We start from the raw sequence: 27,329 nt of genomic DNA on the forward strand, positions 1-27,329 counted from the left end.
CCGCTACTCCTGAGAGCCAAGAATCCTCCCCGTTGGCAGACCACTCCCTCGCCTTTGCCCTTAATCTCTACGTCTTGCTGTGAACCCAAGCCCCTGTTTCCTTGCAGTCAGCCCAAGTGGAAGCCCCGCGCGGCCGGGGGCGGGCCCAGCGCGGTGGGGGCGGGGACTGGGCGGGGACTGAAGAAGGGGGCGGGTCTCGGCTCTGCCACCTTCCCCCGGGCGAGGAGCGCAGCCGCCGCCGCCGCGTCCTCCCAGCCTTGCGCTCGGCCCGCTGCCTCTGCCGCCGCAGCCTGGCCCAGAGCGCAGAGCCGGGGCACCGGCCCCGCAGCCTGCCCGCCCTCCGGCCGCAGCCGGCATGGGAGGCCGCTGAGAGCGGACATTCCCCTCTGGCACCTGCCCCGACCACTGGCCACTGGACTTCGGCCAGCGAGCCTCGGCCACCTCTGGCCCCCAGTCCGGCGCCTGGCACGGCCCTCGGCTCTGCTCCTCCGGCCCTGAGCATCGTGTCCCCGCCCCCCCCGCCCGCGCCTGGGACACCTGGGTCCCCCGGCGGCCCCCGGGAGAGGGGCGGGGGGGGCATGAAGCCGCTCGAGAAATTTTTGAAGAAGCAGACGTCGCAGCTGGCGGGGCGAGCGGTGGCGGGCGGTCCCGGCGGGGGTCCGGGGAGCTGCGGAGGGCCTGGCGGGGGCGGGGGCCCTGGCGGGGGCGGCGGTCCGGCCGGAGCACCGCGGCCACTGCAGCGGCGTCAGAGCGTGTCTCGCCTGCTGCTCCCTGCCTTCCTCCGGGAGCCCCCCGCCGAGCCGGGGCTGGAGCCGCCCCCAGAGGAGGAAGGGGGCGAGCCCGCGGGGGTCGTGGAGGAGCTGGTCAGCGGCGGGCCCTGCTGGCTGCAGCTGGAGGAGGTGCCGGGGCCCGGGCCGCTCGGGGGCGGGGGGCCCCTGCGCTCCCCTTCCTCGTACTCTTCGGATGAGCTGTCCCCCGGCGAGCCCCTGACTTCGCCGCCCTGGGCCCCGCTGGGCGCCCCCGAGCGGCCGGAGCATCTTCTAAACCGAGTTCTGGAGAGGCTGGCTGGAGGGGCCACCAGGGACAGCAGCGCCTCAGGTAAGGAGTCCACGGGCCAATCCATCCTGAGGTAGGGGGTGTCCTGGGTTTTTCTTCTTATCCTTAGAGAACGAGAACGGAATGGTGGTGTATGCTGGAGTCTGAGTGTGGGGTTGAGGGGTCTCTCGAAATGGGGCAGGGACTAAGCTGAGCCACAGACCTTCGAGCAGAAGAGAAACGGCAATGCCCGCCTTCCTCCCTGTAGCAGCCTCACCCACGCGGGAAGGAGCTGAGTCTCCTCTCCTTCAGCCACCCTTCCTCTCCTGTGGACATTTTAGCCATAGCCTCCCTTGGGTCCCTCATGTTGGCTACCTCCTCCTCTGCCCCCAGATTAGGGCCTGACACAATAAAATGGAAGCCTCAGAGCACAGCCGCGCCACCCTTCAGATGTGCCCAAGGCTTGAAAACCTGACAGGAGTCCCTGACTGTGTAGACGCCCCCAGAGCACAGGCTAGCCCACTGGGTAAGGCAGCGTGGACGGGCCCAAGGCCCAAGCTGCCTTTGGGGCTCCGGCAAAGGGATGCATTGTCCTTAGCAGTTTGGTGGGGGATGGCATTCTTCTTGGGGCTGGACTCAGAGGTGTTTGTGAGGAAAGGGACCTCAGGATAGGCATCCGAGCCCTGCAGCACCCGGGGGGTCCTGGCCTTCCCAGCTCCCACCCTTCCGGTGGCAGGCCTCTGCGCATGGCCTCTTTAAAAAATAATAACCACACCCTGAGAGGTTTATTCCCTTAACCATGATGCTATTTCACCCCTCCCCATCAGCACACGACTAAGGGGTCTTGAAGGAGACCGAAGCCCCACATCCCTGGTTAGTGCTGAGATAGAAGACCTAGGGGCCTCTCCATCTAGCTCTAGGCATCCATGAAGCCCGGGAGGTCTGAGGCTTGGGAGCCCTCCTTGAGACCCTAAGAGAGGGAGGTTTTACACTTTGTTCCTAGCCCTCTGCAAGGAACTCCAGCCTAGGTGTGTGAAGTGGGGTGGCACTCCCCTAGATTTTTCTTGAGGCCTGGGTCCTCTCCTTTGGTTCAGGCTGTAGTTGCCCTGGGGAGCTGACACCTTTTTGGATTTAATTAGAAAAATATCAGACACACACAGCTCTCTTAACCATAACTTCCCGCCTACACCACACACCCTGTGTCTCTATGACACATTCCCTGGGGAGGCTGTGCGTTGGACCAGATCCTACTTTAGAAGAGACAGATACCAAACTGTAGCCCCCATATCAGCATCTCCCCCACTCTGCACCATGTTCCTCTTCCTTTGCTCTGGCTTCGTTCTCCCGTTAGATAGAGTGTAGGAAGGATATCAGGCCTCACTGTTCCTAGACCCTGTGCCTGAAGCTGGGGGTCAGGGCTAGGGACTCTGACTTGCTTTCAGAATATAGCAGGGAGCCAGGCAGTGCTGCATCTCAAACACACACACACACACACACACACACACACACACACACACCACTGTATGGTAGCTGGGCAGAGAGAAAAAGGAGAAACTCTTTCCCCTTGCACAGGGGCCTGGTGCCATACACTTTGCTCTGCTTCCCCTGTGGTAAGACTCCTGAATTGTCACCCATATGATCTGGCCTAGCAGGCTGGATCCCCAGAGTAACTGGTTTGGGAAAACCCAAACCAGTCCCAGAGTGAATGAGAATCAGCTTAACCTGCCACCTTGATACTTCCAGTGCAACCATGTTCTCAAGCCATTTGCGTGTCCTCCCAGGGTGTGTAGGAGGAGGGCACTTACAGAAGGTCCCCCACACCTCTCCAGGGCCTCTGAAACACCTAGGCAGCCCCGTCTCACCACTAGGTTCACCCTGGGACTCTACCTTGCCTCCAGCATATGGAGGAAAAGAACATGAAGAAGCAGGAGTCTGGCTTGCACCGGCTCCAGGCCAGTCCCTCCCCGCCTTGGGCCTCAGTTTCTCATTTGTGAAATGAGCTAGCTAAAGGAGATGACCTTGTGTGGCTTCTCCTCCACCTTCATGGCTAGAATTGGTGGCCAGGGACGGTGAGTCTGTCAGAGCCTTGGTTTTGTCCTGGAGCAGAGCCTGGGGACCTGGTCCTAACCTGTCCTGGTGAGGACACCTGGCTCCCTCCCTGTGCCCTCCCTGTCTGTGTGTGCCAGGCAGCCTTGCCCCACCCCAGGGCTGCAAGTCAGGGCGACCTTGTACCTGGCTGACTGGCTGAGCCAGGCCCAGACAGGGAGGGGTGTGGAAGGGAGAAAGGTGGCAGGAGGAGCCCCTCCCCTCCACCTTCCAGCATTAACCCTTCCATGGCTGGGCACCCAGAGGGTGCAGGATTTCTATTTAAAGACTCTGAGATCAAAGAGATGGCAGTCATTCCTTTTTAATGGGGCTAGTTCCCACCTGCCTAGTTGGAACTTAAAGATGTAGGGTAGGGTGTGGGGAGGGGAGGAGGGACACACATACACACCCGCTGCTGACCCTGACCTCTGTGTTTGGAAGTTCTCAGTCTAGAGCCCTTCTTTTGTGGGCTACTTAATTTTTCAGGCAGCTCTCAAGCTTGGTGTGTCATCTGATCAACTTTCCACACACACTGAAGAGGAGTGTGCATGGCCGGCAAAGGCACACCCCTCTTCCCTCCAGCTGCCTTGGCAGCTGCCAGTCCCACCCCCGCAGCGGCTGCCCCGAACCTTCACATATGTGTGTGTGCGTGTGCGTGCGTGTGTGCAGAGCATGACAGGGCAGGTGGCTGGGGCTCCAGCCTGCCTGAAGAGAACTCGCCCTCGGAGGCTAGAGAAGGGTATAGGGTTTCCAGTCTGGTCCTGGAAGCGCCCTCCTGACATGTGGCACCCGTTGATTTCTACAGATATCCTGCTCGATGACATCGTCCTCACTCATTCCCTCTTCCTCCCAACTGAGAAATTTCTGCAGGAGCTACACCAGTAATATCCTTTTGTGGAGCATGGCTGAGCCGGGCGTGTTGGCACACACTTGTAATCCCAGCATTCGGGAGGCTGAGACAGGAGGATGCGGGTTTGCGGCCAGCCTCAGGTACTTAGGCTTTGCAACTCAGTGAGACTGTTTCAAAATAAAAAAAATAAAAAATAGGGCTGGGTGAGTAGCTCGGAGGTAGAATGCCCCTGGGGTCCATCCCCAGTACTGGAAAAAAAAAAAAAAAAGCCAGAGGGGGCTAGTCCCTCCACCCATGTGTGACTTCAGAGCCCAAGAAAACACACCTGGCCTTTTGACTCTCCAGCTGTGTGGCCTTGAGTGATCACCTCATCTCCTGGGGTTTTGGTTCCTTCTGTAAAATGGAGGTGAATAGCACCTGCCCTGTCGTCTATGTGCTGCTGTGAAGATCAGCTGGATAGCAGATGTGAGAGTGCTTTGGCAACTGCAGACACTTGTGTAAATATAAGGTGTCATTATTCTATTAAGGGTGCCTCTTTCCTCACTGAATTATTCCTCTAAACATCTGGTTGCCCAGTGAGTTATTATAGGGTCTGATGTCAACATCAGATCATGGCTGTCCTTCAGTAGGGTCGGCTGGGGAGGAGCCGCTGGCTGCTTGTTGGGTCTCATGTGAGCACAACCTCTCACTGAATATCTTAGAACCTAATTGTGACTGTCGGGCCACTGAACAGAATGTAATAGATTCTCTTAGAGGTAAAGACAAGGCCAGGTGTGGTGGTGCACGCTTGTAATCCCAGCATTCAGGAGGCGGAGACCAGAGAGTCACAGTTCATGGACAGCCTCAGCTACTTAGCGAGGCCCTTTGCAACTCAGTAAGACTCTGTTTCACCAAATAAAAATACTAAATAATAGAGCTGGGAGCTGGGCATGGTGGTGCATGCTTGTAATCCCAGCATTTGGGAAGCTGAGACAGGAGGATCTGGGTTCGCAGACAGCCTCAGCTATTTAGTGAGGCCCTGTTTCCAAATAAAGAATAAAAAATAGGGCTGAGGATGTAGCTCAGAGGTAGAATGCCCCTGGGTTCCATCTTCATTACTGCAAATAAGAAAATAAATAAATAAATAAATAAATAAATAAATAAATAATAGGGCTGGGAGTGTAGCTTGGAGGTACAATGCCCCTGGGTTCCATCCTCATTACTGCAAAAATAAAGTCAGGTTTGTCCATCTGTAAGCTCCAGATCTTGGGCTGGCCAGAGGTTGAATGGATCCTGGTACTGTGTTTACAGAAAAAAATCTGACAGGAAGAGCTGGGAGTGGTAGTGCACGCTTGTAATTCCAGCATTCAGGAGGCTGAGACCAAAGGCTTGCGGTTTGCAGACAGCCTCAGCTAGCTACTTAGGCCCTCCGCAACTCAGTGAGACCCTGTTTCAAAATAAAGAATAAAAAATTGGGCAGGGGGTGTAGCTTGGAGGTCAAATGCCTCTGGGTTCCATTCCCAGACTCATAAAATAAAATAAAATTAAATAAAGAATAAAAAATAAGACAGGGGGTATAGCTCAGAGGTTGAATGCCCCTGGGTTCTATCCTCAGACCTGCAAAAAAATATAAAAATAAAAAATGGGAAAAAATAGGTGTGGGGATGTAGCTCGGAGGGAGAATGTTCCTGGGTTCCATCCTCAGTACCTGGGGGGGGGGGAATCTAACAGGAAAGAGCTGGATGGGGTCAAGAGGGTGCCACTGCTACCTGTTCTGAGCGAAAGCCTGGGCTGGCACAGGACAGGAGGAGGGCTTTGGCTCCAGGTCCTCCAAACCTCCTTTCTCTCTGGCTCCAAACCTAGTAAATTTTTGTGGGGTGGCTTCGCTTCCCATTGCCTCCCTTCGCAATTTTCTCAGATCTGCCAAGGTCTTTTCTTAACTTAGGGGTCAGCTTTGTTCGGGCTGGGAGCCTGGAGGGCCCTGAGGGGCTGGGCCGGAAGCAGGCGTGTCTAGCTATGCTGCTCCATTTCTTGGATACCTACCAGGGGCTGCTGCAGGAGGAAGAGGGGGCCGGCCACATCATCAAGGTGGGTCTTGGGAAGAAGAGGCCGGTGAGCAGGATCTTCACTGTGGAAGGGGACCCTTTGAAGGGAAGCCAAGGATGCTGTAGTTCATACGGTCCTATGCTTGAAGGCATGGAGAACCTGCCCCAGCCCTTACGGGGAGTGATTTGGGGATGAGACCCCCGCTTTCATCTTTCTGTTATTCTCTCCCCAGGATCTGTACCTGCTAATTATGAAGGATGAGTCCCTTTACCAGGACCTCCGAGAGGACACGCTGAGGCTGCACCAGCTTGTGGAGACTGTGGAGCTAAAGTGAGGGGGGAAGGGTTATAGGAGAGGACAGGAGAGCTCCCCTGAGTTTTTCTGTTACAGGGGCTGCCTCTGGCCTCTTGGTTTCAGTATGTTTTTATTTCAACCTCTTTCTCTTATTGGAGGGTAGCACAGAGCACGGTATCCAGTCACTTTTTTGGTCCAGTCTCCCATCTGTTTCTGTCAGTCTGATGGTATACGGATAAATATTTAGCCGGGCGTGGTGGCGCACGCTTGTAATCCCGGTACTTGGGAGGCTGATATAGGAGGATTGGACAGGTTTGAAGCCAGCCTCAGCTACTTAGTGAGGCTCTCAGCAACTTAGTGAGACCCCGTTTCCAAATAAAATAGAAAATAGGTCTGTGGTCGAAAGCCTTTGGGTTCCATCCCCAGCACCAAAAAAAAAAAGAAAGAAAGAAAGAAAAAAAAAAAAGAAAGAAAGAAAGAAAGAGTGAGAAAGAAAAAAAATTAACAACCAGTGGCTTAGGAGAAAGAGCCCTGATTTGTAGTTTTTGCTGATTCCCATGGTATAAATTCTCTTAACATGGTTACTGAGGCTGGACATGAACCTGTGATCCTCCTGTCTCAGCCTACCAAGAACTGGGATTATAGGTGTGCACCACCACGCCCAAGCTACCAATAACCAATATAATATCACTGAATGTGGAGTTAGGAAGAGATAATGTACAGTAGTCAGGTCTTATATATCATATTTCTACCATACTAATACAATAGATATAAAAGTCTCAAGAAGCAGGAGTGGTGGTACATGCTAGTATTTGAGAGGCTGAGACAGGAGAATCACAGGTTCACGGCCAGCCTCAGCTACTTAGTGAGGACTCTGCAACTTTGTGAGACCCTGTTTCAAAATAAAGAACAAAAAATTGGGCTGGAGGTATAGCTTAGAGGTAGAATGCCCCTGGGTTCCATCCCAGTTCCACAAAAAATAAATAAGTAAAAACCTTAAGCCAAGTGTGGTGACACATGCTTGAATCCCAGTACCTGGGAGGCTGAGACAGGAGGATTTCAGGTTTGTGGCCAGCCTTAGCTACTTAGGCCCTCTACAACTTAGGAAGACACTGTTTCAAAATAAAGAATAAAAAATGGGGCAGGGGTATAGCTTGGAAGTAGGATGCCCCTGGGTTCCATCTCCAGTACACAAAAAATAATAAATACCTCAAGAACATAGATAATAATAAACTTTAGTAAAACAAGCTGGCATGGTGGCGCACGCTTGTAAATCCCAGCATTTGGGAGGCTGAGACAGGAGGATCTTGGTTCACAGACAGCCTCAGCTACTTAGTGAGGATCTTTGCAACTCAGTAAAACCCTGTTTCAAAAACAGAAGAATAAATAGGGCTGGGGGTGTAGCTCAGAGGTAGAATGCCCCTGAGTTCCATCCCCCAAAAAACAAAAATACAAAAACAAAACAAACAGCTGGGCGTGGTGGTGCACACTTGTAATCCTAGCATTCGGGAGGCTGAGACTGGAGGATTGCAGTTTGCGGACAGCCTCAGCTACTTAGTGAGGCCCTTCACAACTTAGTGAGACCCTGTTTCAAAAATAAAGAATAAAAAAAATTGGGCAGGGGGTGTAGCTCGGAGTCAAATGCCTCTGGGTTCCATCCCCAGACCCGCAAAAAAAAAAAAAAAAAAAAAAAAAAAAACCCAAACAATAATAAGCTTTAGTAAAACAATTAGGAAATTTCCTTTTATGTAATAATTTTTGACCATGTCATAAATCATATATGTGTATACATGTATACATGCACACCACAAAGTTTTTTTCCTGATATAAGAGATTGAATTCACTGCCTTATACATGCTAGGCAAGTGCTCTACCATTGAACTACATCCCCAGCCCTTTTTATTTTTGAAACAGAGCCTGCTAAATTTCCCAGGCTGGCCTTGAACTTGCAATCCTTCTCCCTCAGCCTCCTAAATAGCTGAGATTATAGGCATGCAACACATGCATTTTGGTTTTCTTCTTTTGTTTGTTTTTTTTACTTTACTAGGGATTGAACCCAGGAGCATTCTACCTCTGAGCTACACCCCCAACCCTATTTTATTCTTAATTTTGAAACAGGGTTTCGCTAAGTTACGGAAGGCCCCAGTAAGTAGCTGAGGCTGGCTCCAAACCTGTGATCCTCCTATCTCAGCCTCCCAAGTACTGAGATTACAAGCATGCGCCACCACGCATTGCCCTGGCATTATGTTTTTGTTTTGAAACAAGGTCTCAGCCGGGCGTGGTGGTGCACGCTTGTAATCCCCGCGCTTGGGAGGCTGAGACAGGAGGATCGCGCAGGTTCAAAGCCAGCCTCAGCTGGCTTAAGAGACCCTGTTTCCAAATAAAATATAAAATAGGTCTGGGAGTGTAGCCCGGAGGTAAGGTCTGGGAGTGTAGCCCGGAGGTAAGGTCTGGGAGTGTAGCCCGGAGGTAGAAGGCCCCTGGGTTCCATCCCCCAGTAGCACCAAAAAAAAAAAAAAAAGAAAAAAGAAAAAAAGAAACAAGGTCTCACTAGGTTGCTAAGAGACTTAGCTATCTTGCTGAGGCTGTCTTCCAACCTGCGATCCTCCTGTTTCAGCCTCCCAAATACTGAGCATATACATTTGAAGGGCTGTGTTTTAATGCCTAGTCAGCAAAATTCCCCCAAATTGGACTTGGGAGCCAATGTGAGCTGGCTTCAGGACACCACTGCATCTGTTCATCCCTTCTGCCCTTCCTGTTTCTCCCTTCTCCATCCCCACTGTGTGTGTAGGCCTTATTACTCCCCACCTGTACTAGGGACACAGCCTCCTTCCCAGAGCTTTAATTTATGGCCTTGCATCTTTCTTCCTTTATGCCGCCACCAGAGAAATCTTCAAACTTGCATAAATGATACCATCACACTCCATTCCAACAGCATCCAGGCTCCTCACTGCCTCCAGGACAAAACTAGACATCCTAGCACAGCACTCTGCACCCTCCCCTCTCCGCCTTCTGCTGAGCCCCCATCTCATCTCCCACCCGTGACTCTCCCTGCGGAGCTCCATTCTCCACCCTGTGCGTTCCCAGCTTCCTGCTGCAGTCGCATTAGCCCACCCTTTGCTCTTCCCATTGTCCTTCAAGGCCCAGGTCAGATGCCATCCTCTCCACGAAAACAACCCAGATTCTCCTTTTAGGAATAGCTTTCTCTCTCCCCCATACCAACATCCCTCTCCTGTGTCTTTGTCATATCACCAACACCTCCTGCCTGGTGTCAGAAATAGCTGCATACACGTCTGTCTCCCTCCCAGACTATGAAGTTCTTATTGGCAAAACTCAATAAAAGTCTCATGCCTGCTAACCTACCATGTGCCAAGCAGCGTGCTAGGCCCTAGAGGATGAAAAAAAAATCAGTAAGAACCAATCCACTTCTCAAAATCTCTCCATCTCTTAAAAGAGATAAGCCATGAGCATAAGCAGTGCCATCCCTGTATTCTGCAGCAGTCGAGGCAAGTAAGTGACCTATCATGGTGGGTGGCTGGGTCAGAGAGGAACCAGGAAGAGGTGACGTTTGATTTGGGCCACTTGGACAGTTGTTACATGCTGGTCATCGTCCTCTCTTCTCACCCCCTTTAACCACCTTCTGAAGCAAGCTGGTCCATCCTTGACCCAATTTCGGTATCCCTGCTTAATGCTGCCTGCCTGGCGTTCCATATGCCCAGCAGGGCTTGCTGATGCCCGGCTGTGTTTGTGCCAGGATTCCAGAGGAGAGTCAGCCACCCAGCAAGCAGGTGAAGCCACTCTTCCGCCACTTCCGCCGGATAGATTCCTGTCTCCAAACCCGAGTAGCCTTCCGGGGCTCAGATGAGAGTAAGAAGTGTGGGCAAGGGGAGGGGCAGGGCTTTCCCAGTGGCTTGGGGGAGACATGCGGGATCTCTGGGTCTTGGGCACCCTCAGTGGACTGTCCCTGTGTAGTTGAACCAGGCTCTTTACAGCATCTTCAGGGGCTAGTCTCTGGTGTGGGAAGTGGAGGTACTCTAACAGGGCCTGGGCCAGGTCTGCCACTGCCTCTGTTGAAAAGTGGATTTCCTCTCTCTGTGCAGTCTTCTGCCGGGTCTACATGCCTGACCACTCTTACGTGACCATCCGCAGCCGCCTCTCAGCCTCTGTGCAGGACATCCTGGGCTCTGTGACGGAGAAGCTGCAGTACTCAGAGGAGCCGGCAGGGCGTGAGGAGTCCCTCATCCTGGTAGCTGTGGCCTCCTCAGGAGGTGAGGGGTCAGCACCCTGGGCAGGGGTGAAAATTGAATTGTAGATCCTTGCTCCTCTAAGTGTGGGCATGTGACCAGCCTCAAGTACACCTGGGAGCCTGTAAAAATCTCAGACCCCACCTGAGACAAGCTGGATCAAAGGATGTATCTGGACAACACCCCCCCAGGGATTAAAGTTTGGGAAACCATAGCCCAGGACCCTTGGGTTCTGATCATAGTTTTGCCTCTTACTCATCTGGGGATGTGTTTTGGTCCTTTATGAACATGCACACTTGTGTGCACAGGGGCGTGTGTGCATGTGTGATACTGGAGATTGCACACAAGGATACTTACTACAGAGCTGTCTCCCTGACCACCCCCCACGCACACCTTTTTTTTGTGTGGCACTGGGAATGGAACCCAGTGGCCTATCTCTGGGCTACACTCCCTCTTTTTTTTTTTTTTTTTTTTTTTTTTGGTGCTGCTGGGGTTCCTGGAAACCCTTCTACCTCCAGGCTATACTCCCAGACCTATTTTATTTTTAAATTTGGAAACGGTCCCTTAAGCCAGCGAGGCTGGCTTCAAACCTGTGCGATCCTCCTGTCTCCGCCTCCCAAGCATGGGGATTACAAGCATGTGCCACCACGCCCGGCCCAGACCTATTTTATAGTTTGCTTGGAAACAGGGTCTAAGTTGCCATGAGCCTCATTAAGTAGCTGAGGCTGGCTTCAAACCTTCACGATCCTACTGTCTCAGCCTCCCAAGCGCCAGGATTGCAAGCATGTGCCACCACGCCCAGTTTCCCCCCACCATTTTTATGCTGGAGATTAAACTCAGAAGCATCTACCTCTGAACTACACACCCAGCCTGACTTTATTTTTTTTTAATTGGAAACAGGGTCTCACTAGGTTGCTGAGAGCCTGGCTAGATTGCTGAGGCTGGCTTTGAACCTGTGATCTTTTTTTTTTTTTTTTCTTCTGTGGCACGGAGGATGGAACCAAGGGGCTACACTCTCGGACCTATTTTATATTTTATTTGGAAACAGGGTCTCACTAAGTTGCTGAGAACCTCACTAAGTAGTTGAGGCTGGCTTTTTTTTTTTTTTTTTTTTTTGGTACTGGGGTTCCTGGAAGCCCTTCTACCTCCGGGCTACACTCCCAGACCTATTTTTACATTTTTATTTGGAAACAGGGTCTCCTAAGCCAGCGCGCGCAGCTGGCTTTGAACCTGCGTGATCCTCCTGTCTCTGCCTCCCAAGCGCGGGGATTACAAGCGTGCGCCACCATGCCCGGCCGTTGAGGCTGGCTTTGAACCTGTGCAATCCTCCTGTCTCAGGCTCCTAAGGTACTGAGATTACAAGCATGTGCCACCACGCCTGGCTTGAACCTGTGATCCTCTATCTCACCCTCCCAAGTACTGAGATTACAGGCATGCGCCACCACGCTCAGCTTCCCCAGCCCTATATTTTATTCTTTATTTTGAAACAGGTTCTCACTAGGTTATAGAGGGCCTCACTAAGTAGCTGAGGCTGGCTGCAAACCTGTGGTCCTCCTGTCTCAGCCTCCTAGGTACTGGGATAACAGGTGTGTGCCACTATGCCTGGCTTTTTTTTTTTTTAAATTTTGAAACAGGGTTTCTCTAAATTATTCTAAGCTGATTTCAAATCTGCAATCCCTCTCAGTCTCTCACATACTAGGATTCCAGGCATGTGCCACTGTGCCATACTTGTTCTGGTTCTTTATTGCCCCTAAGCATCTAAGATACTTTATTTATTTATTTGTTTACTTACTTACTTACTTATTTGGCATTGGGATTAAGCAGGAACATTCTATCTCTAAGATATACCCCCAGACTGTTTTTTTTTTTTTTTTTTTTTTTTTTTGCAGGTCTGGGGATGGAACCCAGGGGTATTTGACCTCCGAGCCACACCCCCTGCCCAATTTTTTATTCTTTATTTTGAAACTGGGTCTCACTGAGTTGCAGAGGGCCTCACTAAGTAGCTGAGGCTGTCCGTGAACTGTGATCCTCCTGTCTCAGCCTCCTGAATGCTGGGATTACAGGCGTGCACCACCACGCCCGGCATCCCCAGACTGTTTTTTATTTTATCTTTTTTTTTTTTTTTTGCGGGTTTGGGGATGGACCCCAGGGGCATTTGACCTCCAAGCTACACCCCCTGCTCCACTTTTTCTTCTTTTATTTTGAAACAGGGTCTCACTAAGTTGCAGAGGGCCTCACTAAGTAGCTGAGGCTGTCCACAAACCGTGATCCTCTGGTCTCAGCCTCCCGAATGCTGGGATTACAAGCGTGCGCCACCATGCCCAGCATTTTATCTTATTTTATTTATTTTTTGGTGCTGAGAATGGTACCCAAGGGCCTTTCACTCCCAAGCCATATCCCCAGCCCTGTTTTATTTTTATTTTGAAACAGAGTCTCTACTTGCTGAGGCTAACCTCAAACCTGCAATCCTCCTGTCTCAGCCTCCCAAGTACTGGAATTACAAAATTTTTGCAGTAGTGGAGATTGAACTCAGTGGCATTCTAACTCTGAGCTATACCCCCATTCCACACCTGATTATTTTATTTTTATTTTGAAACAGGGTCTCACTAGGTTAATGAGAGTCTTACTACTTGCCAAATGTTTTCAGATGGGTGATTCTCCTGTCTTAACTGGGATTACAGGCATACACCACCAAACCCATCTGAAAATACTCCATTTTTCAGGCTAAAGACACAAGTTGATGGCATACAGTGGTGTACCTCTGTAATCATAGCTACTTGGGAGCCTGAAACAGAGGGTCACAGGTTTGAGGCCAGCGTAAGCAATTTACTGAGACTGTTTCAAAATAAAAAATAAAAATAAGCTGGGCATGGCGGCACACGCTTGTAATCCCAACATTCAGGAAGCTGAGACGGGAGGATGACGGTTCGCGGACAGCCTCAGCTACTTAGTGAGGCCCTCTGCAACTCAGTGAGACCCAGTTTCAAAATAAAGAATAAAAAGTAAGGCAGAGGGTGTAGCTCAGAGGTCGAATGCCCCTAGGTTCCATCTCCAGACCCGCAAAAAAAAAAAAAAAAAAAATAGGGCTGGAGGTATAGCTCATAGGTAGTATGCCCCTGAATTCCATCCTCATTACCACAATTCCATCCTCATTACCACAAAAATAAATAAATAAAGAAAGAAAGAAAGAAAGAAAGAAAGAAAGAAAGAAAGAATTAAAAAATAGATCTGGGGGTATAGCTCAAAGGTAGATTGCCCCTGGTTTCCATCCCTAGCACCAGAAATAAATAAAAATGCAAAATGAAGCCGGGCACAGTGGTGCACACTTGTAATCCCAGAATTTCGGAGGCTGAGTCAGGAGGATTGTTTATGGACAGCCTCAGCTACTTAGGCCCTTTGCAATTCAGTGAGACCCTGTTTCAAATAAAGAATAAAAAATATGGCTGGGGGTGTTGCTTGGAGGTAGAATGCCCTTGGGTTCTATCCCCAGTACTGAAAAAAATAAAAAATAAAAAACGGTTGGGGGTGTAGCTCAGAGGTAGAATGCCCTGGGTTCAACACTCAGTATGAAAAAAAATTCCTTTGATAAATTTATATAAATATGATATAAATTGGTAAGAGCCTGAGTCCCACCAATCTAGAATGTATCAGTGCCAGGTTTGGTGTTTCTGGACGGTGCCTGAGGTATTGGAGGGTCCAGGGGCTGGGGCCGAGGCTGAGCAGCATGTTCTCCTGCAGAGAAGGTCCTTCTCCAGCCAACTGAGGACTGTGTATTCACCACGCTGGGCATCAACAGCCATCTGTTTGCCTGTACCCGGGACAGCTATGAGGCCCTGGTAAGAATTTCTCAAGGGCTTGGCTGGGAGCAAGCGCTGAGGGAGGCTGTCAGCCCCTCACCTGCCACCAGAGCCCAGCCTCTCTGCCCTGCCTGTCACCAGGTGCCCCTCCCTGAGGAGATCCAGGTCTCCCCCGGAGACACGGAGATCCACCGAGTAGAGCCAGAGGATGTTGCCAACCACCTTACTGCCTTCCACTGGGAGCTGTTCCGATGTGTGCACGAGGTGGGCACCAAGGCCGGCATGGACAGGGCAGGAGGGAGAGAGGTGCCAAGGACGGTCAGTGTCTGTAGACCAGCATCCTGGCTAGAGCGCATGCCCTGGGGCCACGTACAGCTCTTACCTCCCCACACCCTATTTCCAAATTAAAATATATATAAAAAATAGGTCTGGGAGTATAGCCCAGAGGTAGAAGGATTTCCAGGAACCCCAGTACCACTAAAAAGAAAAAAAAAAGAAGAAATGTCACGGAGATTCTATAGCTCAGAAGTTTAGGGCCAAAGGGCTATTTACCTAGTCCCTGACTCAGGGTATTTAAAAAATATTCACCGTTAAAGAATTGTTTTTTAAGCCGGGCGTGGTGGCACACGCTAGTAATCCCAGCATTTGGGAGGCTGAGACCGGAGGATTGCGGTTTGCGAACAGCCTCAGCTACTTAGTGAGGCCCTTTGCAACTCAGTGAAACCCTGTTTTAAAATAAAGAATAAAAAGTAGGGTTGTAGGGTGTAGCTTGGAGGTAGAATGCCCCTGGGTTCCATCCCCAGTACCGTGCAAATAAGAATACAAATAAAAAAGAAAGGGAGTGACAGTATCTCCCAGATGGTTGTCTTGAAGATAAATCAGCCCTTAGCAAGTGCCTGGCACCTAGTAATAGATGGTGAAATTGTGTTAACCTTGGTTGTCTCGGTTGCATCCTGTCCTTGTTTTTCTGCCCCCCAACCCAAATCCTTCCTGTGCTGCTCCGGCGCTGCACTGCCATCTTCCCACTCACCCCCGACACCCTGGCCGCCCCTCTGCGCCGTGGGTGCAGCTGGAATTTGTAGACTACGTGTTCCACGGGGAGCGCGGTCGCCGGGAGACGGCCAACCTGGAGCTGCTGCTGCAGCGCTGCAGCGAGGTCACACACTGGGTGGCCACCGAGGTGCTGCTCTGCGAGGCTGCGGGCAAGCGCGCCCAGCTGCTCAAGAAGTTCATCAAGATTGCAGCCATGTGAGTGCGGCCAGCCGTGGCGGGGGGTGGGGGGCGCAGAGATCTGGAGGTACCCCCTGACCACGCCTTCCACCCTGCAGCTGCAAGCAGAACCAGGACCTGCTGTCCTTCTTCGCCGTGGTCATGGGGTTGGACAACGCTGCCGTCAGCCGCCTGCGGCTCACTTGGGAGGTAAGAGCCCCCCAACCCCCATACACTTCCTTCTGCACTGTGCAGACCCAGCCATCCCACCAGGGGACCCCAGGACTGCCGCGAGCCTCTAGGAAGTCTTTAGGCCAGTTGGAAGCGGGCGCCCTCTTCTGGCAACTACAGCCCCAGTGCACACAGCTCGGCTCTCGTCTTGGTGCAAATCAATTTTTAAAAAAGCATATTGGCGCAAGCCTGTAATCCCAGTACTTGGGAGGTTGAGATAGGAGGATGGCAGGCTCGAAAGCCAGCCTCAGACAACTTGGTAAAGCTGCCAGCAACTTAGACTCTGTTTCCAAATAAAAAAATAAAAGGGAAGCTGAAGCCGTGCTAGTAATCCCAGTACTTGGGAGGCTGAGACAGGAGGATGGTGGTCCTTGGACAGCCTCGGCTATTTAGTGAGGCCCTCTGCAACTCAGGGAGACCCTGTTTCAAAATAAAGAATACAAAATAGGGCAGGGGGTATAGCTTGGAGGTCAACTGCCTCTTGCTTCCATCCCTAGACTCACACACACACACACACACACACACACACACACACACAAAAGAATGCCTCTGGATTCAGTCCCCAGTAACACACACACAGGCACACGCACACATGCAAACACACACACACACACACACACACACACACACACAAGAATGCCTCTGGATTTAGTCCCCAGTAACACACACACACACACACACACACACACACACACACACACACAGAGCCAGTATTCCAGCCTGCAAGGAACATAAAGAGGTCTTGCTTTCCCCAGAATAATTCATTTCTTTGGGGGCTCTTTGAACAAAGCTCCTGGATCCAGCCAAGGGTGGTCCTCCTTCCTATGCACTGTCCTCCCAGCTCCCCGCAAGGCGTGGATACTCTTTCCCTCTCTAATTCTGGGAATTAGGTGCTCCTGTGAAATCCAAGGAGCTCCCCCTTTGACGTTCTTCTTCCTTCAAATTCTGCAGAAGCTGCCAGGGAAATTCAAGAACTTGTTCCGCAAATTTGAGAATCTGACCGTGAGTGGGCTTGGGCCTTTCACTCGCCCTTGGACTTTCACCCGTGTTTCCCCGAGTCCTCGCCCTTAGCTTCCCTTTCAAGGTGTTTAGTGCATGGGACACCAGCCCTCTTTTTACCACATGGGAGGGGAAGGGTGGAAGTATTGCCACCTTCTCTTCCATAGAGGAGAAGAGCCACACCCCCAGCTAGATGACTCCCCCCTATCTGATGGGGCAGGGAGAGGAGGGAGAGGGTGGGGGACATCTTTGAGGAACACTGGGCAGGTCTGTCCCTGATCCTCCTTCTGCAAAATGCTAGGACCCATGCAGGAATCACAAAAGCTACCGAGAAGTGATCTCCAAAATGAAGCCCCCAGTGATCCCCTTCGTGCCTCTGATCCTCAAAGGTGAGCGGGCCGTGCCCACAGCGAGGCTCCCCTGCCCACACTCTCCTCTCCCCCGTGCCTGCTTCTGCATCCCCGCCTGCAGAGGAGCCCCAGGCGGAGTGGATTCTGGGGGAGGGCAGGCGTCCTGGGCGCGGTGGCCCTGGGGACCTCCTCTCCTCTCCTGTCCTCACAGCTGGCTCTTTCCCCTTCCCCCAGACCTGACTTTCCTGCACGAGGGAAGCAAGACCCTCGTAGATGGTTTGGTGAACATCGAGAAGCTGGTGAGTGGCGCTGCCAGCCCCAGTCCTGTGAGTGAGGGGTTGCACCCTCCCCCTGCCCATCACCTCCCCAAAATAGACGCTGTCCTCCACGGTGCCCAGCTTGCCTAACAGACTCCCGACTGTCTCCCGGGTGGCGTCACTGTGGCAACCCACCCATGGGTGGCAAAGCTGACAGGTGGCTCGGGGACAGCGCTGCCTCCCCCTCACCTGGCGCCTCGCTACACCCCCTCCTCTGGTCCTTCAGAGACTCTGCAGAACCAGGGCGCTGGAGGGAGAAACACCCACAGGGGCTGGGGGCCGGGGAGAGGAGGAGGGTCTTTCCGGGCCCTTTTCATGGCCATTCCTTGTCACCTCCCAGCATTCAGTGGCTGAGAAAGTGAGGACAATCCGCAAGTACCGGAGCCGGCCCCTCTGTGAGTACCCAGGCCTCTGAGAGTGGGTTTTCTTTTTTTTGGGGGGGGGTAGAGCTGTGGCTCAGTGAGGGGGCTCGGGGAGAACTCCCTGCTCAGACGGGGTCTTTCCTTACCTTGGTTAATTCTCCATTCTCTCCTTGGGCCACCTGCCCAATACCTATCGGGATCCACACCCTATGCTCTGTAGAGGAAGAAGGGAGGCTGGGAGGCTGATGGCCTCTTCTCCCCAACCCCAGGCCTGGACATGGAGGCTTCCCCTCACCACCTGCAGACCAAGGCCTACGTGCGCCAGTTCCAGGTCATTGACAACCAGAACCTCCTCTTCGAGCTCTCCTACAAGCTGGAAGCCAATAGTCAGTGACAGCGGAGGAGCCTTGGCGCCTGGCACGCAAGCACTTTGCATGGAGTCCCAGCCAACCCTGGAGTGGCTTCCTGCCTCACAGGGAAGAGCTGGATGGACTTACCAGGACTCAGCCTGTTCATCCTGTTGACTTCCTCTCACCCTCTCTCCTTCCTGCCCCAAACCACACTCTGCTGGTTCCTGCCCTCTCTGGGAAATGGGACAGAAAGTCCCTTCCTCTGTCCCTTCTCCTTCCCAAGCAAGGAGGAAGCAGCCTCTTCCTGGCTCACCAAGAGGTGAGGCGGAGGCCCTGGCTGCCTTCTCCCCCCTCCACACCTGTCCCGCTCCCCCCTGGCCAGGGTCTGGAGCCCTGATGTACCCTGGGAATATCGCCCCCCATGGTGTGTGTGTGTGTGTGTGTGTGTGTGTGTCTCCTCTCTTTGAGAGCAGGAGTGCATCTGACATGGAGGGTATCGTGTGTACGGGGGGGGGGGGTTCCTTTGGTTTGGTGCTACCCCTGCCTGCTCTACCCCTGAGATGGGATGGACGGACGGTGTGGGGTGCTTCCCCGGCACTCCCTGCCCAGCTCCTCCTGCTATCCTGCATGCCCAGGCTTGCGGGCCAAGCTGCTCCCGAGGGCAGGGAGCAGCAGCGGGCTGGAAGGTTACCCAGCTGCCCCTGCAAGTCCCCCACCCAGGCCTCACCAAGCTCCCTGGCGGAGGGGGCTCTGATCTGTTAAGGTAGTGATGCTCAGGGAAACACAGGCCTCAGCCGCCTATAGGACCCCTCCTCTGCTTTGCAGTTGGGGGGTGCGGCGGTATCAGGAGTTAGGGGTGCCTGCTCCCCCACGCTCCTGCTTTGGGGGCTGTCTCACTGCTGAAGAGGGAGTTGTCATCCTCCTTCTGGCTCTTGTTGCAGACACCAACAATTTGGTCTCTGTCCCTGTCCCTGTCTTGACTCCTCTTTGTCTTCCCCATAGAGCTGGGGTGGGGCATCTACGTATGGCAGGCAGCTTCCCAAAAGGGGGGAGAGGGACACAGACTGTAAAGGTAAAACTGGACTCTGGGCCTTTATTACCTCTCTGTCTCCCCACCAAGGCCCGAGGGGTGCAGGGGCTCCTGGCAGCTACTGGGTGAGGTTTCCTGGCACAGCCCCACCCTCCCTCCTGGCACCACCTCTTTCCCTTTTGAAGAGGCAGCAGCAGTAGCAGCTGCCGCTGCTGCTCTGGGGGTGTATATATTTTTTACCCAAAGCTCTGGAATTGTAAATTTATTTTTTAAAACTCAGAAGAGGGAAAGAGCCTTGTATTATATGTAAACACTGTATCATAGGTTATGTTGTACAGTCCCTTTTATACAGCACTCTGGTTCCTGTTGCAAAAAAAATAAAATGTCTTTGGACATACACAGGCACCAGGGCCCACCCAGCCCCTGCAGCCCTCACAGTGCGGGTGGCCCCTCCTGCTCCCTGCCTCCTCCCTGCGACTGCTGAAGCCCCTCAGCTCCTCGCCCACTTCCCATCCTCCTGACCCTCCCAGCGGCCTTCCCTCTCCAGTTCTCCATCCCTCCTGGAATACTGCAATCCCCCCCATGCCCTGTCTTGGCTGCTGCTTGTCCCCTCACCTTGACGCTGCCCTGCTGCTTTTGGGGGGCCCCAGCCCCCTCCCCGCGCCCCACAGCTTTAACAGAGTGAACTGTATTGTACAGGCTCCGCTGTCATTGCAGAAACCACTGGGTGGAGAGAAAGCCGATAAAGTCTATGAATCAACCGCCTGCTGTTCTCCATTCTGTTTCTTTTCTTTGAAGCTGGAGAAGGGCTGAGGGAGGGGAGAGAGAATGGCTCAGTGCTTAAGGTCCCTCAGCAAGACTGTCTGGAGTGACTTGGAAAATGTGGGTGAGAGGAAAAGGTACCAGCCTGGCAAGACCTATCACTGGTGTGAGGAGCTTGGAAGAGTGGATGTTTCTCTCTTACCAGTTCCGGGTGACCTACATGTGTGATCACAATGCAGGCTGCCCCGTAAGGTAGAAGACAGAGGCTGAGCAGTTCCAGCCAAAGTCCGAGTGACTGGGTGAGAGAGGGACAGAACTGGTTCCTAGCCCAGGCTTGTCTGCCACAGGCAGCACGGGCTGTGCACACAGCCGACATCAGAGACAGGAGCCTAGCGTGAGGCTCTCCAGATAACCTAAGCTCCAGGCAGCATCACGCTTAAACAGATGTGCACGAGCCCTCCGCCTCAGCTGTTTCTTCTTCAGTCTTCATCTCGGTAAAGGGTTCTCTCATCCAGCCATGTTTTCAAGGGAAAACCTAGGACTCAGCTTTTTTTTTTTTTTTTTTGGTGGTACTGGGGGTGGAACCTAGGTACTTTTCTACCTCTGGGCTATACTCTGAGACCTATTTTATACTTTATTTGAAAACCGGGTCTTATTAAGTTGCTGAGAGCCTCACTCAGTAGCTGAGGCTGGCTTTGAATGTGCCCAATCCTATCTCAGCCTCCCAAGTGCTGGGATTGCAAGCGTGTGCCACCACACCCAGCCATTCTCCTTTTTGTTTTATTGTGGTGCTGGGGATTTAACCTAGGATTTGGGTTTTTTTTGTGTTTGTTTTTGGTTTTTTGTGTTGTTTTTTTTTTTTTTTTTTTGGTGGTACTGGGAATAAAACCCAGGGGCATTCTACCTCTGAGCTACACCCTCAGCCCTATTTTTTTTATTCTTTATTTTGAAACAGGGTTTCTTTTCTTTTCTTTTTTTTTTTTTTTTTTTTTTTTTTGGTGGTACTGGGGTTCCTGGAAGCACTTCTACCTCCAGGCTACACTCCCAGACCTATTTTTACATTTTTTATCTGGAAACAGGGTCTCCTAAGCCAGCACGTGCGACTGGCTTTGAACCTGGGTGATCCTCCTGTCTCTGCCTCCCAAGCGCGGGATTACAAGCGTGCGCCACCATGCCCGGCGAAACAGGGTTTCACTGAGTTGTAAAGGGCCTTACTAAGTAGCAGTTGAGGCTGTCCGCAAACCATGATCCTCCTGTCTCAGCCTCCAAAGTGCTGGGATTACAAGCGTGCGCCATCACACCCAGCTGAACCTAAGGGTATTATATCTCCAAGCTACATCCCAACCCCCCCTTTTGTAATCCTTCTGTCTTTACCTTCCTAATACTAGGATTACAGGAATGCACCACCATGCTTTACTTTGGGGATGGAACCCAGGGGCATTCTACTTTCGAGCTACACCCCCCATCCCTATTTCTTAATTTTTTTTATTTTTATTTTTTGGTGGTATTGGGGGTGGAACCCAGAGGCTTTCTACTTCTGGGCTATACTCCCAGACCTATTTTTATATTTTATTTGGAAACAGGGTCTCACTAAGTTGCTGAGAGCCTCACTAAGTAGCTGAGGCTGGCTTCAAACCTGTGTGATCCTCTTGTCTCAGCCTCCCAAGTGCGGGGATTACAAGCATGTGCCACCACGCCCGGCTTCAGACCTATTTTTTTTAATATATTTTATTTGGAAACAAGGTCTCACTAAGTTGCTGAGAACCTCATTAAGTAGCACTAAGCAGCTGAGGCTGGCTTCGAACCTGTGCAATCCTCCTGTCTCAGTCTCCCAAGTACTGGGATTACAAGCGTGCACCACCACACCCAGCTTTTATTTTATTTTTTTGAAACAGGGTCTTGCTGGATTGCTGAGTCTTGCTACATTGCTGAGGCTGTCCTCAAACCTGTGATCCTCCTGTCTCAGCCTCCCAAGTGCTGGGATTCTAGGTGTGCACCACCACCCAGCATATCACTCATTCTTGATTTAGGGCTCTTCCTCTTTTTTCTTTCTTTTTTTTGCAGTACTGGGGATGGATCCTAGGGGCATTCTACCTCTAAGCTAGCTATACCCCCATCCTCATTTTTTTATTCTTTTTTTTTTTTTTTTTTTTTTTTTTTTTTTTTTTTACTTGGATGGAACCCTTCTGCCTCTGGGCTACACTCCCAGACCTATTTTATATTTTATTTGGAAACAGGGTCTCTGAAGCCAGAGAGGCTGGCTTTGAACCTGTGCGATCCTCCTGTCTCTGCCTCCCAAGCGCAGGGATTACAAGCGTGCGCCACCATGCCTGGCCATTTTTTTTTTTTATTCTTTATTTCGAAACAGCATCTCACTGAGTCACAAAGGGCCTAAGTAGCTGAGGCTGTCTGCAAACCACGATCCTCCTGTCTCAGTCTCCCAAATGCTGGGACTATAAGCATGGGCCATCACGCCCAGCTTTTTATTCTTTATTTTGAAACAAGTTCTCACTAAATTGTGGACGGCCTCACTCAGTAGCTGAGGCTAGCTGCGAATCTGTGATCCTCCTGTCTCAGCCTCCCAAGTACTGGGGTTACAACTATGCACCACCACCAAGTTTATGAGAGTCTCACTTGCTGAAGCTGTCCTTGAACCTGCAGTCCTCCTGTCTCAGCCTCCCAAGAACTGGGAGATTGAACCTATGGGGTTCCTCTGATCTACACCCCAGGCTTATTTTTTTTCTTCTTGCTAAGTTGCTGAGGCTGGCCTTGAACTTGCCATCTTCCTGTCTTAGACTCCCGAATACTGGAATTATAGTCACGTGTCACTTGCCCAGTTAGTTTTTTTCTTTCTTTCTTTCTTTCTTTCTTTCTTTCTTTCTTTCTTTCTTTCTTTCTTTCTTTCTTTCTTTCTTTCTTTTTTCCTTTCTTTCTCCCCCCCCCCCCCCTGGTACTGGGGGAATATAGGCCTGGGCCACCACTCCTGGATTGGGTCTCTTTTTTTAGCAAGGAAAGCTGCCCCTGCCCTGTAAAATGGGCCACTAGGGGAGCCAGAGCCCAGGGCCTGAGCAGGTTCTGTCTTCCTCAAAGTATGCTGGTCCATCCTCAGGGACTCCATGTCCTCCAGTCGATGGGGAACCAGTCCTTGTCCCACTTCCCAGGAGGGCAGAGGGAGTGGCATGGGTTACTCTCCTCTACTTCTCAGGGGTGATGGCAAGAGCTGACATCCCAGAGCGTATACCCTGTCACTCTGTGCTCGGTTTCATGTACAGTCTCCCATTTAATCTTCCCAACAACTCTTGAGGTTGGTTCTATCAGCTTCACCTTCCAGATAAAGAATTGAGGTTTAGCTGTGCGTGGTGGCGCCTACTTGTAACCCCAGTACTTGGGAGGCTGAGACAGGAGGATTGGCAGGTTCATGGCCAGCCTCAGCTACTTAGTGAGACCTCTGCAACTTAGACCCTGTTTCAAAATAAAAGCTCGGAGGCTGAATGCCCCAGGGTTCAATCCTCAGTACCGCAAAATAAGTAAATAAATAAGAATTGAGGTTTTGGCAGGCATGGTGGTGCACGCCTATAATCCCAGACTTGGGAGGCTGAGATAGAAATATGGCAGATTCAAGCCCAGCCTCAGCTACTTAGCAAGGCAAGGCTCTCAGTAACTTAGTGAGACCCTGTTTTAAAATAATAAAGTAATAATAATGATAATAATGATGCTGATGCTAGGGGCGTAGTCTGGAAGTAGAGGGCCCCTGAGTTCCATCCCCAGTACCACAAAAGACAAAACAAAAAGAACCCCTGAGGTCTCAGAGTTTTTTTTCTTTTTTTAGTGCAGTACTGGAGATTGAACCTATGGGGTTCCTCTGATGTACACCCCAGCCTTATTTTTTTTCTTCTTGCTAAGTTGCTGAGGCTGGCCTTGAACTTGCCATCCTCCTGTCTCAGACTCCCGACTACTGGAATTATGGTCACGTGTCACTTGCCCAGTCCCCCCCCCCCCCCGGGTACTGGGGGTTCCTGGGGCATTTTGCCTTTGATCTAAATTTCCCCAGCCCTATTTTATTTTAAAATAAGAGTCTTGGTAAATTGCTGAGGCTCTTGCTAAGTTGCTGAGGCTGGCCTGGAACCTCCTGTACCCAGTTTATTAAGAGATTTTTTTGAGCCGGGTGTGGTGGCGCACGCTTGTAATCCCAGCATTTGGGAGGTCTAGGCAAGAGGATCAGGTTTCGCTGCCAGCCTCAGCTACTTCCTGAGGCTCTTTGAAACTCAGTGAGACCCTGTTTCCAACTAAAGAATAAAAAAATATGGCTGGTGTATAGCTCGGAGGTAGAATGCCCCTGGGTTCCATCCCCAGTACCGCAAAAAAAGACAGTGACTTGGACGTCCACTAGGTGTCGCCACCGAGATTCCTTTCTCAAGGTGCAGAGGTGGGAATTTCTTGGAGGAATCTTGATCCCTCTGAGATGATGGCCTGTCCTCAGGCCTACTTGTCTATTTGACCAGAAGAATTTATTTCCTTAGTCGCTTTCCACTCGCTCTTTCCTATTTAGCACCTACGTCTCTCAAATCATTATTTTATTTTATTATTAGGATTTTTGGTATTGGGAATGGAACCCCAAAGGCATTCTACCTCTGAGCTACACTCCAAGCCCTTTTTATTTACTTATTTTTGTGGTACTGGTGATTGAATCCAGGGTCATTCTACCTCTGAGTGACACTCCCAGCCCTATTCTTTCATTCTGAAACAGGCTTTTAGCCAGGTGTGGTGGTGCATGCTTGTAATCCCAGTACTTGGGAGGCTGAGACAGGAGGATTGCAGGTTCTTGGGCCAGCCTCAGCTATTTATAGTGAGGCCTTCTGCAACTTAGACCCTGTTTCAAAATAAAGGATAAAAAATAGGGATGGGGAGGGATGTAACTTGGAGGTAAAAATGCCCCTGGATTCAATCCCCAGTACCTAAAAAAAAAAAGAAAGTCTCACTAAATTGCTGAAGTCCTCTCTAAGTTGCTGAGGGCCTCACTAAATTGCTTGAGGCTGGCTTTGAATCTGTGATTCCCTTGTCTCAGCCTCTCAAATACTGGGATTACAGACATGTACCACCTTGCCTAGCTGCCCTTTTATTTTTATTTTTCTGGCACTAGGATGGATCCCCTGGGTGAGGGGAGCATCCTACCTCTGAACTACAACCCCAGTCCTATTTTTTATTTTGAAACTCAGCCTTACTAAGTTCCTGAGGGCCTTGCTAAATTGTTGAGGCTAGCCTTGAAACTGAGATCATCCTGTCTCAGCCTCCCAAGTACGGGATTACAGGCTTCTATCTTTAAGTGTGTGTGTGTGTGTGTGTGTGTGTGTGGTGAGGATTGAACCCAGTGGTGTTCTACCTTTGAGTTGCACCCCAAGCTCTATTTTTTATTTTTTATTTTTGGTGGTACTGGGGATAGAACCCAAGGGCCTTCTACCTCTGGTCTACACTCCAAGACCTATTTTATACTTTATTTGGAAACAGGGTCTCACTAAGTTGCTGAGAGCCTCACTAAGTAGCTGAAGCTGGCTTCAAACCTGTGCGATCCTCCTGTCTCAGCCTCCCAAGCACCGGGATTACAAGCGTGCGCCACCACGCCTGGCTATCCAAGCCCTATTTTTTAATTTTTCTTTTGAAACAGAGTCTCACTAGGTTGATGAAAATCTCATTACTTGCTGAGACTATCCTCAAACCTGTGATCCTTCTTTCTCACCCTCCCAAATACTAGGTTTACAAGCTTATAAGCAGGCAGCCACCATGTCTAACTTATCTTTTTTTTGATGGTGGTACTGGGGTTCTACCCTTCTATCTCTGGGCTACACTCCCAGACCTATTTTACTTTTTTATTTGGAAACAGGGTCTCTAAAGACAGCGAGGCTGGCTTCGAACCTGCACCATTCTCCTGTCTCTGCCTCCCAAGCGCGGGATTTACAAACTTGTGCCACCACACTGGGCCCCAATTTATCTTTAATTTTGAAACAGTCTTGCTAAATTGCTGAGGGCTGGCCTCAAACCTATCTCTGCCTCTCCAAATACTGGGATTACAGATACTGTCATGCCCAGCTTTTTTTTTTTTTTTTTTTTTTTTTTTTGGTGGTACTGGGGATAGAACACAGGAGCACTCTACCACTGAAGTAATTCCTATTTATTTATTTGTTTATTTATTTATTTATGGTGGTACTAAGGGTGGAACCCAGAGGCTTTCTACTCCGGGCTATACTCCCAGACCTTTTTTATATTTTATTTGGAAACAGGGTCTCACTAAGTTGCTGAGAGCCTCACTCAGTAGCTGAGGCTGGCTTCGAACCTGTGCGATCCTCCTGTCTCAGCCTCCCAAGCGCAGGGATTACAAGCATGCGCCACCACACCTGGCTCCTATTTATTTTTGTGGTACTGGTGATGGAACCCAGGGGCATTCTACCTCTCACCTATACCCCCAGCCCTTTTTTTTTTTTCCGGGTCTGGAGATGAAACCCAGGGACATACGACCTCTGAGCTACAGCCCCTGCCCTATTTTTTATTTTTTATTCTTTATTTTGAACCCGGGTCTCACTGAGTTGCAGAGGGCCTTACTAAGTAGTTGAGGCTGTCCGTGAACCATGATGCTCGGGTCTCAGCCCGGCTCATGCCCAGCTTATTTATTTATTATTTTGAGATAGGGTCTTCCTAAGTTGCCCAGGCTGTTCTGGAACTTGTGATCCTCCCGTCTCAGTCTCTGAAGTAGCTAGGATTATAGACCTGTTCTATTCTACTATACTTGGCTGGGTTGTATTTTTATTGAGTCTGAAGAATATGGTGAGTGTGTGTGTGTGGTACTGGGTATGGAACCCAGGGACATTCCACCTCCGAGCTACACCCACAGCCCTATTTTTTATTCTTTTTTTGAAACAGGGTCTCACTAAGTTGTGGAGGGCCTCACTAAGTAGCTATGAACCTGCGATTCTCCTGTCTCAGCCTCCCAAGTACTGGGATTTACAAGCCTACGCCACCACGCTCGGCCTGCCGGGTCTTCTTAAAAGCTTAGCGCTGGGACCTAGAAGAGCCTCACTTAATTTTTTAAATTTTATTTATTTTTTGGTACTGGGGTGTGAACCCAGGCATTCTACTTCTTTTTTTTTTTTTTTTTTTTTTTTTTTGGTGGTACTGGGGTTCCTGGAAGCCCTTCTACCTCCGGGCTACACTCCCAGACCTATTTTTTATACTTTTTTATTTGGAAACAGGGTCTCATAAGCCAGCGCGCGCGGCTGGCTTCAAACCTGCGCGATCCTCCTGTCTCTGCCTCCCAAGCGCGGGGATTACAAGCGTGCGCCACCACGCCCGGCCAGGCATTCTACTTCTGAGTTATACTACCAGTTCTCTTTTATTTTT

The 27,329-nt window shown here is 50.9% G+C and overlaps 1 protein-coding gene across 1 annotated transcript; it reads left to right on the forward strand.

The window, feature by feature from the left end:
• Nucleotides 1–578: 578 nt before the first annotated feature.
• On the forward strand, nucleotides 579–18,192 carry RAPGEFL1 (Rap guanine nucleotide exchange factor like 1; the record flags this gene model as incomplete). Its single annotated transcript, XM_080713539.1, has 15 exons — nucleotides 579–1,098; nucleotides 3,926–4,001; nucleotides 5,902–6,037; nucleotides 6,228–6,325; nucleotides 10,044–10,156; nucleotides 10,390–10,557; nucleotides 14,272–14,369; nucleotides 14,472–14,594; nucleotides 15,400–15,578; nucleotides 15,659–15,749; nucleotides 16,722–16,772; nucleotides 17,071–17,158; nucleotides 17,354–17,418; nucleotides 17,777–17,831; nucleotides 18,068–18,192. 15 exons carry the CDS (start codon nucleotides 579–581, stop codon nucleotides 18,190–18,192), a joined length of 1,986 nt encoding a protein of 661 aa, XP_080569665.1.
• Nucleotides 18,193–27,329: the final 9,137 nt, after the last annotated feature.

The sequence above is a fragment of the Muscardinus avellanarius genome (genome assembly GCF_963383645.1).
Source record: "Muscardinus avellanarius genome assembly, chromosome: 16".
NCBI lineage: Eukaryota > Metazoa > Chordata > Mammalia > Rodentia > Gliridae > Muscardinus > Muscardinus avellanarius.